The sequence below is a fragment of the Aegilops tauschii genome, chromosome 3 (genome assembly GCF_002575655.3).
Source record: "Aegilops tauschii subsp. strangulata cultivar AL8/78 chromosome 3, Aet v6.0, whole genome shotgun sequence".
In the NCBI taxonomy this organism is placed as follows: domain Eukaryota; kingdom Viridiplantae; phylum Streptophyta; class Magnoliopsida; order Poales; family Poaceae; genus Aegilops; species Aegilops tauschii.
Window position 1 is genome coordinate 474,440,736 of NC_053037.3, and position 12,612 is coordinate 474,453,347.

At 45.4% G+C, this 12,612-nt stretch overlaps 1 protein-coding gene and 1 long non-coding RNA gene across 6 annotated transcripts; one reads left to right on the forward strand and one right to left on the reverse strand.

Moving 5' to 3' along the window:
* The first annotated feature begins 4,705 nt into the window (after positions 1–4,705).
* Positions 4,706–8,038, forward strand: LOC120976157 (uncharacterized). Of its 3 annotated transcripts, none has more exons than XR_012181021.1 (5): positions 4,706–5,252; positions 5,468–5,580; positions 6,843–6,953; positions 7,091–7,252; positions 7,752–8,038. It is a non-coding gene; the product is annotated as an uncharacterized lncRNA (long non-coding RNA). The 3 variants fall into 3 exon arrangements; XR_012181020.1 differs by having other exon boundaries at positions 4,709–5,252; positions 5,477–5,580; positions 7,091–7,200; XR_012181019.1 differs by having other exon boundaries at positions 4,714–5,252; positions 7,091–7,200.
* Positions 8,039–8,512: 474 nt separating this feature from the next.
* LOC109733478 (uncharacterized) lies at positions 8,513–12,337 on the reverse strand. 3 transcript variants are annotated; one of them, XM_020292703.4, is made up of 3 exons: positions 11,887–12,337; positions 11,638–11,775; positions 8,513–9,188 (listed from the first exon to the last, which is right to left on the reverse strand). In XM_020292703.4, the coding sequence occupies exons 1-3, from the start codon at positions 12,147–12,149 to the stop codon at positions 8,735–8,737; spliced, it is 855 nt and encodes a 284-aa protein (XP_020148292.1). In that variant the 5' UTR covers positions 12,150–12,337; the 3' UTR covers positions 8,513–8,734. The 3 variants fall into 3 exon arrangements, with proteins under 3 accessions (XP_020148292.1, XP_073366978.1, XP_020148290.1); XM_073510877.1 differs by having other exon boundaries at positions 11,891–12,336; XM_020292701.4 differs by having other exon boundaries at positions 11,638–11,781; positions 11,891–12,327.
* Between the last annotated feature and the right edge of the window lie 275 nt (positions 12,338–12,612).

Sequence of the window (12,612 nt, forward strand, 5' to 3'; positions counted from 1 at the left end):
GAAACATTCACATATTTTGAAAACTATATTAATGTAACTAAAAAAGTGTCCCTGTAAATTTAAAATGTTTTTATAATTATAAAGAAATGTTCACGCACTTTACAAAATGTTCATGTAAGTTAAAAAAGTGTTCACCTATTTAAAAATGTTTATGTAATTTCAAAACTTGTTCACGTGATTTTTTTAAGTTCATGTAGTTTTAAAGGCGTTCGGTCGTTTTTAAAGTGACCACGTGTTTTCACAAAAAAATGTATTTCTTTTAACCAAAAAGAGAGAAAAAGGGAAAACAAAAATAAAAATGGTGGTCATGTTAGGATGCCGACCCAAGTGTGATGGCCTGAGTAATTAACGGTCGCTTCCATGTAGGCATGCCTTTTCATAACAAACAACACCCATGCTTTCATACAAAATTCAGTGCACATTCTTGTCTAAAAGTTTAGTTTTTCCCTACGGGCCACTCCTGTCAAAATTCTTCCCACCAGGAATGGATGCCTCTCTTGAGGACAGACTGTGACGGTATCTAAACTTAAGACTAGCAATAGTGGAGAGTAACTTGCACTAGTAACATACACGCTACCCTAGACTAGGTTACTACTTTCATAGTGGGTAGTAATATATATGTGGTGTCATGCAAAAATTCATTTATTAGGTTATAGACTCGTATTGTTTTGGGATATGTGATGTTACAATAGTAACTAGCTAAATTACTCAATTTACATTTCTCCTAAGGCTGGTTGTAATGGGGGTATTATAACTAGTATCATGCATGCCAACTAGGCAATTTAGATGAGGTGACATAGAATTAAATAAATAAAGAGAGGGTTAAATATCATACTCCCTTTGTCACGGTTAAGAAGATATAGTTAAATTTACGTGTGTTTTTAAAATAAACAAGATTTAAGGCGTCAATGCAATTACTTCTATTAGTACTATATGCATGCGAGGTGTGAATCATACGCTGTTCACGTCGGGGTGTAATTGATGCATGCATGGTGTGAACGTACGTGTAAAAGCTAGTTCTGCGCCAGTCGGAACGTGGTCCGTGGGTGGAAAGCTGCATGTTCCTCTCGGGCGCTGTGCTATGGGGTTACTGTGCATTGATTTTTCAAGCAATTAAGCGCTGTGCTATTAAATATGCTGCTATTTTTCAGTCGCATGCAAAGGAAACTAAAGCCAATAGTGAAACACCTTGGTCCCAGAGATTTCTGATATACGTCTTCTAAACCGTGATGGAGGGAGTATCATGATACCGTATTATAATAAATGCTGTACTACTTATGTGTCATGCATGACAGTAAATAAAGTCATATATGATACTACTATATGATACTATTCATTAGGGAAGTAGTATAGCTGGTTGTAATGGGGAGTATCATATACTAGTATTATGCATATGATACTAGTGTATGATACTATCTTCCTAATGCATAGTATCATTTATTAGTATCATATGATACTAGTGTATGATACTATCATGGAGTACTAGCATAGCATTTATTATAATACAATATCATGATATGATACTCAACCCTCACTAGTATCATATGCATGATACTAACTTACGATACTACCCATTACAAGCAGCCTAATTAACTCATTGCCACATGGTAAATTTACTGAGTTGGACCCGATGTTACTCTTGAATTTACTCCCACTATGTCCAATCTAAGAGGACTGCCATAGTATGTCTGGTCATTGTTGGGAAACTGATGTGAATTTAAGGCGAAGGAGTGTACATTAATAGGCCAGAACATAGTAATTCGTCGTTGCTTTTGATTCCATCAAACATGTCGCCGTCATGCAAGTAATTACCAAACGGATAGATTAGTCAGCCACCTAGCTGTCGGATGCATAGGCGTGATCAGTTTGTTACAGTAGCTAATACAGCACCGAGCTCATGGATTACATCGTTGACAGGAAAAACCGAAAAATATATGGATTCCGATCAATAAAGTCATAAGGCCGATCCGTGCATGGCCATGATCGGCCAATTCCTATCGGCAAATCTGTTTGGAAATCGCAGTGTTGCCCTGAACGAGAGATAAGAATATGTGCAGACAATTACAGTACAAAATTCAGGTGTGTTTATGGTACCTGATCCAATAATTTAATTGCCATATTTATCATGGGTCATGATCTTCTATACTACTCCCTCCGTCCCATATAAGAAAAAAATAAGAGCGCTTTTGACACAAAAGCGCTCTTATATTACGAGACGGAGAAGTACAGTAGTAGCATATAGTAATACAGTTCCTTTTCTTAGAATACTCATTGTACCTTTGGGTGAGAGAGAAATAAACAAAATAAGTTTCCCAACAATGACCAGACATACTATGACCTTCCAGCAGATTGCGATTTCACCCAAAGGTATAATAAGTATTCTCAAGGCAAGGAACTATACCTTTGCAGTGGCGCGGACTTCGGTGAGGGGCGGCACCGACTGTCGTCTCCAGCAGAAGATGGAGAGGAAAGGGAGGGGGCTAGCAAACCCAATGAAAAAGGGCAGAGGCAGAGGTTGTGAATTTAGTGAAAATTTGATGTTGTAAATTGCAGATTTGACAAGATATTTTGAAGTGTGCATTGTTAGTGTATATTGACTATTTTGGTTTTGCATCGAAACATTATTTATTTAAGACTTTGCCCTTTCTTTACAAAAATGGTCCTCTGCCACTAATCATACATGCGCTTAATTTTTGCCGGTCATAATGGATAATTAATTTGACAACTTACAGTATCATCCCGTCGGCCACGCGTACGATTGTATGGAAAGAGCAAGCATTCAAAATCCCTCCTTTGTGATCCTGCACTAGGAGAATTCACGCCAGGCATAAACCCGATACCCGAAGCTTGAACCCGAAAAACCCAAACCCGCATAACCCGAACACCATGTCGGGTAGCAGATTTAAAAACTCAAATTTAATTCGTGTAATCCGGGTAAAAGGCCACGGTACCGGAATAGCCCGAAATAACTAGTCAGCCCAGCAAAAATCCCGCAGAGAGAGAGAAGGCCGAGCCCAAAACGCCCCTGCCCCCGCCCCCCCGCAAGAAAAACCATGTTCAGTGTGACCTAGTCGGCCCCAAAGTCCCAACCCCCCACCCACCCCCACATCGCCTGCCGCCATGCCCTAGCCCTAGCAAAGAACCCGCACAGAGAGAGAACCGTAGCCCAAAATGGCCCCGCCCCTGCAAGCAAAACCACGCCAGCGTGACCTAGCCGGCCCCTAATCCCTCGAAGTCCCCGTCCCGCCCCCCTCCCCACATCGCCTGCCACCAGATGGGATGAAGCCATCTTTGTGTGGCAGTGTTTCTGTTTGCTACTTGTCTGAAGTACTTTGTGGTCTTTTACTTTGATGTGCCATTGTGTTTGATGCTCCTGCTAAGTGTGAACTTTGTATGTGTCATTGGCTCATTGTTGTCCTGAAAACCTGAACTTAGTCGGTCACTTGGTCATTTCGTTATGCTACTGCCTACTGAATTGCTTGCTGTTATGTGGCAAACCTGAGCTTATGATTCCATTTTGTTATGTGGCTAAATTGTTTGCTGTTAAGTGTTATCTATTATGCTAATGCCTATTGTTGGTCATTTCCTTGTTATGGTGTAGAAATACTATTGTGTGCATCTGTTTAAAACTTGAAATGCTGCAGGAACTGCTATTATGTTGCTGAAATTTGTTTATTGTTGCCATTTGTTGTTATGCAGTTGAAAATCTGCAAAATTGTGCAGAATGTTGCCGAATTTTTGCAGAAATATTACACAAAACTGAGCTTATGCTGGCATTTTTTTTGTCAATGTGTACTACTTCGGGTAGTACGGGTATTACCTAAACCCAAATCCGAATTTGCGGATAGCAAATTTTCCACACAAATTTGGGCACCATGTTTGGAAACCTGAATTTGCGAGTAAACCCGAACGCCCAGCGGGAGAAGAGTGATTAGGTTTTTGGGTGTGCGATTGCTCGTTGTTGTTCCTATACTTTGACTACATCCACACACCTCTCCGACATTGTCATGGGCTAACACCCCGAAGTCAGTCCAAATTGTCGTCGGCACGCAGCCGCCTCCTCTCCAAAAAATATTAGAGTTCCTCTGTCTCCCGTCGGCGCCGCCACTGGTCCGTCTCGTCTCCGGTGGCCTTAGGGCCATGGGGGCGCGGTGGATCCGGAGCTTTGCCGGTGGGAGGGCTCTGGTTTTAGATGTTTCTTCAAGTTTCGTCAGGGTCTGTGTCTTGCTCAGGAAGGCGAGACTGCGGCGGCTCCCTGAAGATGAAATAAGGTTCTCCCCGCCTAGCCCCGTTCGGGTCATGCGTCTAGCAACGTCGCTAGCTGTGTGGAGGTGTGTCTTTGGCGGATCTGTCTTTGGTGGTTTTTCTCGGATCTGGTTGTCGTTCGTCTTCGTTCGTGTATCTTCAGGTTGAATCCTTTCGATCTACGCCACTCTTCATCGCTGGCGGTTGCTGTTCTGGTGCGCTGGTCCTACGGGGCCTTGGCACGACGACTTTCTGGCTGTCTATAAAAGGTGTTGCCCGGCTCCACCAAAGGAGAGGCGATGACGGCAGCGCTTCAATGCTTGTAGTCGTCGCTAGATGGTCTAAGGATTTGGATGTAATTTTTATTATTTCTAGTGTTTATTGTACATGAATAGATCGAAAGTCACTACAAGAATACCCCTTATAAAACAACGCACATTCTACAACATTTTAGCTATACGTTGTAAAATTCATAATAGATACGCATATGAAAGGTTGCACGTATGCGTTGCAGAATGCAGATTTACATCTGTTTGACCCTATCGTGGGACATATACCAAAAAAAACAGGGAAGGAGAGAGGGATGCGCGAGAAACAGATCCCCCGATGCCCCTCCTCTCTCCCAAGTCGCCGCCACCAACCGCCTCATCACCCTCCTCTCCCCCTTGCCGCCGGCCCTCCCCTGCCCTCCTCCCACCTCGCAGCTCCGGAGGCTACCGGATCCGCCGCATCACCCACCCACCCACCCACTTATCCCTCTCACATCCCATCTCTCTCTCTTGATGCGACTCCTCATTGCGCCACCTGCGGCGGCTGATTCAGGCGATGTCCGGCGAATCCCGCCATCGCGAAGCACAGCCCGACGTCCCCTCACACCGTGGCGCCCTTCCATGCGGCTAGATCCGGCGGTAGCGGCCACCAAAGCCCACCCGGCCGCGACCTTTCCCCGATGGCTAGGGCTTCGGGCGTCGGCTCAGGCGCCGGTGGCCATGGCGTCGTCTCGTCCGGTGAGTGAATCCCCTCCCCTGGCTTTGGCCTCTCTCTCTTCCCTTTTCTCTAATCTCTGTTCTTCTCTTCTCCTGAGATGTTAAATAGTCTATTACAAGAGTTACAATATTTAAAGAGGGATCCAGTCTTAATAGATCTCTGTATTGCAGTTTTGATGAGTTACTAATCAAAGTTTTTGTTGCAATTTCACACTTTTTGGGAGTCTGATGGTCAGGTTATTCAGGTGGAGGTAGTAGCTTGCTAATGGTGGCTTTCACGTCCAGCGCAAATACTAGTGGACGTGGACCTGTTGGGGAAAGCACGTACATCTTTGTGTTTAGTGAGCAGGTGAATTAATAATCCACATTGTTTCTTCTATGATGTTGCTTTGATGCTGTTGATATGATTCAGAACACTGATAAATAAGACAGTACACATTTTCTTTGTCATTTGGTTATGTGATTGTCCTCTCATACACTGGAGGAGGGTAGTGGAGGCGAAACTGGGCCACGACCTCCCTTCCAAAATTACAAAAAGAATTTTATACAAAGTTTATTCACTACTTTAGCACAGCCCAGGAGATAATGCCCAGTAGCAGTCTAGGAACAGCGTCCATCCCCGATTCTCCACGGCTCCGATAGACTGCTCCTGCAGGGCTAGATCACTACCAGGCCACAGCTATTGTGAACCATCCTCCGCTGACATGATTTGAGTGACCGACCATTGCGAACTCGTCCGTTCGTCTGATGACCTCCTTGGCTCCTACTCTTTATCGACTTGTCTATCCCCTTCTTATCGGTCGGAGGCTTGGAGCTGCATGCCGCTGACGCCGGCAAGCCACCACGCCAGACGGATGACGCACCAGCACTTGTGCGCACTGGACCTTAATCCTCTTGCTGGGTTGCGGCTCCTTGTTGATTGAAACCAAACGCCTTGGACACTGCTGGTTGGTGCTTCGTGCTTGCCTGGCTAATCGCTTGGTTAGTTTACTACAGAAAGTGTATGTCCTATTTTTTGATTGGAATGGAGAGAGTAACTGAGAAGCGAGGTGTGATGATAATTTATTCATATAGATGTTCACTGCATCGGTTAAATGCTGGAAAATTTGATGCATTATAAATTCCTGATTTAGATATATAGCAACAATGGAAACGACATATTGTTTAGTCATATAATTATGGGATCCCTACAAATTATCGCTTACACATGTTCTATGATGAGTAGCTTTTTCATGCATATTGTGTGTTTTTAGATGGATTTGGCCCCCTGTTGTGTTTTGGTCACGCTCCGCCACTGCTCTCATAGCATGCAGTTATTATATATGCAATTGGGTCAAGTCAATGCAAAGGATTCATCTATACCAAGTACTTATCTACTAATCTAAAAAAGATACTTATCTACTACCGCTGTACATCATAGTGTAAAAAAAACTGAATCCCAATACCCCACTTAGATGCAACCCACACCTGAGCTTTATGCATGTTCATGTGCAAACATTCATATACTAAAGCTTGCAGCAAGCACACGCACATATACACCGGCAGCAGCTCACTGTTAATCATCATATTAGTCATTCATTAAATAGAGGCTCACTGTTTGTTTGTGCGCAGGTTTCCGAAGAAAGAAATACTCAATGCCATTCGGTGGTTTTCAATGTGCCAGTGTCTACATTCATAGTACATCATTGAGTTTTACCTTCAACTAAGACTATTTCCGTTGAGGTGATTATTTATTTATTCCTTTATTGCTTAGATTAGCTCTAACAATTTTTCAGCCTTCTTTTCTGCTCTTATTCAACTATTTATGTACTCATATCTCACCAATTGTGTACCTATTGTTCTGTGTAATTTAATGTGAGGCGCCGCACTCATCCGTTCCAGCACTGCCGAGATGGAGGCGACATCACGGACGGCTGGAGCTGCGAGTAGATTTGTCCAAGATACAGCAGTGTTCGTAGTCATAGTTCTGGTAACTGTCTGCGATCTCCATATGTTAACTGTTTGCGAAGACGGAAATGCAAGTAATGTTCTTCTTAGATGCTCTTGCCTTTTTTATTTGTACATTGCTAAAGTGACCACTGAGCTCATACCACTTTGATTCATAAATTGCTGAATTACCCTCATGAACTCTTGCTGTCATGGTTTGTAAATTGCTGAATTTCCCATTATGTCGCTTGCACTGTTCCATACAAGCAGTGTCTATTATGCTTTTAATCCGTCAACTAAGTAGGTACTATGTTATTAGTGGCTTGCTTTTAGGCCACAACCACATCTGTTTATTTTTCTCCGAGTCTGTTTATGTTTGTTTTGTGACCTGAGGTAGTATATTGAGTTGTAAGGGAATACTTTCAGGTCACAACTTTTCTTTGTAATAGTTGTAATCTAGGCAGGCAACCAATGTTTCGAAAATAATGACCCATTGTAAGAAGTAATGTTTCCTATTTGCTGGGAAACCCATCACTATTTGCATCATGTCAATGCATTGTGTATTAACAGTTCATTTTGTTATTTTGTTTGTAGATTCAAAAGATATACGGATGATTATATGGGTGCGTGGCAAGTATACTGCAATGATGATGATGATGTTCCCGGTTCACAATGAAGACGATGATGGCTGTTCTCAGTTTTAGTTTAGTTGTAGGGATGCTTTTCCTGTTGGATGATGTTCCTTGGTTAAGTTTTAGTTTAAGTTGTAGGGATGTTGATGGATGATTTCAGTTTAAGTTTTGCTGTCAAGAGAATATTCAGGTTATGCATCACATTTGGATGTTATTCCTCCTGTAATATCAACTATTGTAATCCCACAGTTGTTTCAATATATGATTTCTTCCTGTCGTGCGTATATTTTTTCTTCTGACTTGATATACATACTTATCATCATTATGTGGAGCATTAATTTAATTACTGAAAATATATAAAATATTATTCACATTTTATATGTAAAACACCTGAAGCGTTGCAAATTCTTTGTGGCCAAGCAATGGGATTTGAAATCCTGTAGATGAGATTTGAATTCCTCGACACTAACCACCAACGTATATGAGTGTTGTAAAAGTCGGTTTTATGTGTTGTACTCTTGCAACGGTTCCTTTCACCAACGGAAGTATAACCGTTGCATTATGCGCTAGCAACACTGGATAAGGCTACGCATCCAAAACCGTTGGTAAAGACGCTAGCAACGCATATATGGACATTTAGATACGGAAAAATGCGTTGCTATATGATGGGTCCTGTTGTAGTGAGTTTTCGATAAAAACACACACACCCCGGAAGCCGCCATGAAGAAGGTCAGGTAATACATGTTTCAGCAGGTAAACCGATAATATAACCCAATCAGCTACTACATGTTTCCGCAGGTACTCACCACCAACATGGTTACCACAATCGTTCATATGATCTTTTGACGATCTCTACTGTGTACGTTGTATACTCCTAATTATACCCTGGTACGCCGAACGTCATAGTAGACGCTCTCGCCCTAGTGGCCTAGCTAGTCACCTCGATCAGATCCTCTCTACGGGGAGTAGCGCTTCCAGGGACCATGGTGAGTCCAGGCTAGAAGAAGAAAGCACAGTTGCATCAACGGCAGCAGCAGAATGCGGCAGGGAAGAGGCCAAGGAGTCCGTCGGCGTCACACGCTGCACGGCGCCATGGGCGCGTCGTCCCTCGTGACGCCCCTGCAGCGGCTCGTTGCCTTCTTGTCGCGCATCGTCGCCGGACGACGTTCCATATGATGGCCGTACGCTGCAGCCGATCACCGGACCGGCGACGGCGTCGCCCGCCGCGCCAGGTAGGTCCGCGGCGGCGTCCGGGGGCTGGAGGCGCGGGAGTGTCGTCGTCTGCGGGCCGTGGAGGTGCGACCCCTCGTAGGTGACGATGAGCATCTCCGGGTCGTCGGTGGACTTCTCGACGTGCTTCTTGGCGCTGCACCGTGCGCTGGTGCACTTGTAGTAGCTCCTGCATGCGTGCGGAAACGAGAGGTCAATGACACGTACGTGCATGGTCAATCGTTGCTAAAAAAGCGCCCTTGAAAAATCGATAATGCTCCATCTACGAACAGCCTATGTAAAGTAACGTAACGTAATCTTCCTAACTATAATCCTCTCCCCCCTGATTTCAAGTGGGGTGGGCTCCAGCCACTAATCTTCATCCAATTAACTTCCTCCACATCAACCATTACCTAAAAACCTCACGTAAGTTTACGTGAGTATAGCATTACTCTTGAAAAATCTATGTATATTGTCGCCGCAAGAGTGTTTTTATGCTTGTCTTTTTTAACGAAGATCAATTTATTATCTCATTTATTAATTATAAATAGAAGAGAGTTGACCAACTAATTTGTTGAAAACCGAAGAGAATACCAACTCAAATTCCTGCAAGGCACACAGGATACCCCACACACCTTTTCAAAGAGGGTCACGTCGAGCAGCACTCATGCGTTATCGTCATCACTTATCTCCTACAAGGCGTCATCGTCATCCTAAACCCTGAGGAAATGGCTTCCATTTCGCCATAGACGTCGTTGACCCAACCCATATCGTAGATCCATGCGAAAACTCAGCCTCCTACGAGAAGACAATGCAGATCCGACTCTGACGGAAAACTAGGTAAGGTTGACGCCGTGGAATACCACCGAATGGATCACCTACTCCCGTCATCATCCGCCACCAAGACTCTACCACCGCAGCTCCGACTTCCCAGCAACAAACAGGCCGAGGCAATCCCACGAACACATCAAAGAAGAGCCGACTATCTCAACCAATACCACGTTTCCAACATCGCTCCCCGTCATCATTGCCATAGAAGCCTCGATGTCAACACCGTCGCCTTCCTTGTCGCCGCAAGAGTTAATGGATGGGAAGGGGAGGTGGTCGATAAGGCAGCATGTCCAAAACCAGCCCATTTTTCTGAATCTGGATGCCACATGCAGCGTAGCGACACCTCTCATTATCCTACACGTCGTGCGTCTCCACACAGTGAGACCGACTCACCTCGAGTTCGTGGATGTGTCGTCCGACGAGAGACGAACTTTCGCGGGAATCGGCAGTACGTGGAGGTCGCTGTTGCGAAATTAAAGGTTTCGCCGCTCCTCAACCGAAATGTTGAGCTCGCCATCACAGAGGCAATTAATCAAGTGGCCAGTTCGTTTATTAGATTGATTGAATGCTCTATCAGGTGGGTGCCACTGCCATAGTGTGATCGATGATCGATGATTGACGAATCATTGACGGATGCTAGCTAAGCTGTCCTCGTCGGTTGCTATTGGCCTGGATCCCGGTATCTTGTTAGTTAACTGTTGCTTAATTTAAGACGCGGCAGGTTTAATTAAGGGCTTGCTGTAGGTTGACAGTTGGTTTTGATTGGATATTTGGGTTGCAAACTTGCAGTTCAGTCTCGTAGTAGCTAGCTCGTACAGTACGTAAACTGGACCTGGACTGGAGTAGCACACGCGACGGCATGGCCGACAACCCCGCGGCTTGGCCGGCCCCGGACACATGGACTGTCACCGCAGCGACTTTGCTCTCCGCCTCTCCAGCTGCTATCTACCGTGGCTCTATAGCTCTTCATGGTGCTCCGAGTCTCCGACGAATGGGACCCACCAGTGTGTGCCACTGCCAGGCTGATTTGATCAAACGTCCAACATCTTGTTTTTTTCTTTAACCGGGCTTTCCTCTTTTCATTACTTTGACATGACGAAAATACTATACATCAGTTTAGCATATTTAGGGATACAGGAAGAGGGAAAGGGGAAGAGCCCACCGCACACGTCTAATCGGTTAGATACATGCATATCCATTCATATGGGGGCAAGACTTATCGAAAAGTGTATCGTTCGTCGTAGGGATGGAGACATGGTGTTTTGCGGACTGGTGGTTACGATAACAGGCCGGGTGCTCTGCTGTTGGATTAATTCCACCTGTGAAACTTTTCCCCGCCAGTTTTCATCTCCCTTCGAGCTTTCTCTCTGCTTTAACCGTGATCTTGTTGATATTCTTGTTTCATTGTTGTTCGAAGTTTAAACTTAGTCTGTAGTCTGTGGTGTTTGAGCTGTGGGTGTGTTCATTTGTGGCACTCCATGCTGTTGGATGTTCTCTTTTTTACTTTAGCTTGCTTGTAATCCGTCGTGGTTCAAGCTTACTGTATGATAAATGCTAGTAGTTTGTATTAGGGCTCGAACCAGATGGCTTCTTTAATACTAGAAATTTGAGGGATGGCCTCCTTCTTATTAAAAAAAATATCAATCCATATGGGGGAAATTCATTGAACTTAAACTCAGCCGGTGCATGCATGATCCAACTATGCATGCATGCATTCATGAAGAGCAAGCATCCAACAGCGATCAAAGTACACTAATTCAGAAGTTGAAGTAGGCAGGAAGATAGCTAGATGTATCGATCAACTGCACCTGGGATGGGGGTTGTTCTTGATGAACTTCTGCCCGTACTTCCTCCACCTGTACCCGTCCATCGGCGTCTTGCCGCCGCCGCAGCCCCTCACCTTGGTCGTGTGCTTGCTCTCCGGCGCTGTGCCCAGCGCTCCGTACCTGCGGCTTTTTTGCAACCAAACACAATACAAAGATTACTTGCCTCCTCTGATCAACGAACGTGGAGCGCTCGATCAGCGCAAAAATATTCGCGGACACCCACGAGTGCACCTACAAATACAGCGAGCCGTAGCGCTGGCTGGAGGTGTACGGCCGGGACCACAGCGCCTTCTCGATGTCCCTGATCGTAGGGCCGGAGTACGACGAGCACAGCGCCATGCTCGACGCCGAAACCGGCGGCAACGGCTCGTGCTCGGCAGCGGTTCTGCCGCCGCTGTTGCACGGCGCGGCGGCTGGGGCGCCTCCCGTGTCGCACGAGCGGTGGCGCTCCGAGCCGTCGTCGGGCGGGGCCATGGAGCCGAGGAGGCTGTCATCGCTGAGGAGCTCCCGTATGAGCTGCTCGTCGAGCTCGCCGGGCCAAACGCCAGCCTCGTCGTCGTCGGCGGTGGCTGCGACGTCGTGAGCTCTCAGCACATCTCCCATCTCTTGTTCCTGGACGAGGAGCCCACGCTTGTGGAGGGATTGATTGGCCGGCCATATATAACCCGCGGCTCGCAGGTGGAAATGGAAAAGCGAGTAGAGGCTTGTGTTGTCTCCGTACTGGAGTGTCGAACTGGAATCTGCATTCTGCAGAAAAGTCAACCTCCACCGATGAAGAAAAGTCCCATGCATGTAAGAACGTTTCATGAGCCGTCGATGACCTCTTGGCGGCTGCTCGACCGTTGGATTCGGCTGCAGCATAGTATGTTGTTGCACAAATAGGGAAAGCTAGTGTAATGTCTGCGCTTTTCTGCGGGTATTATTAGATAGTATTTTTTGAGCTTAAATAAAAAAAAG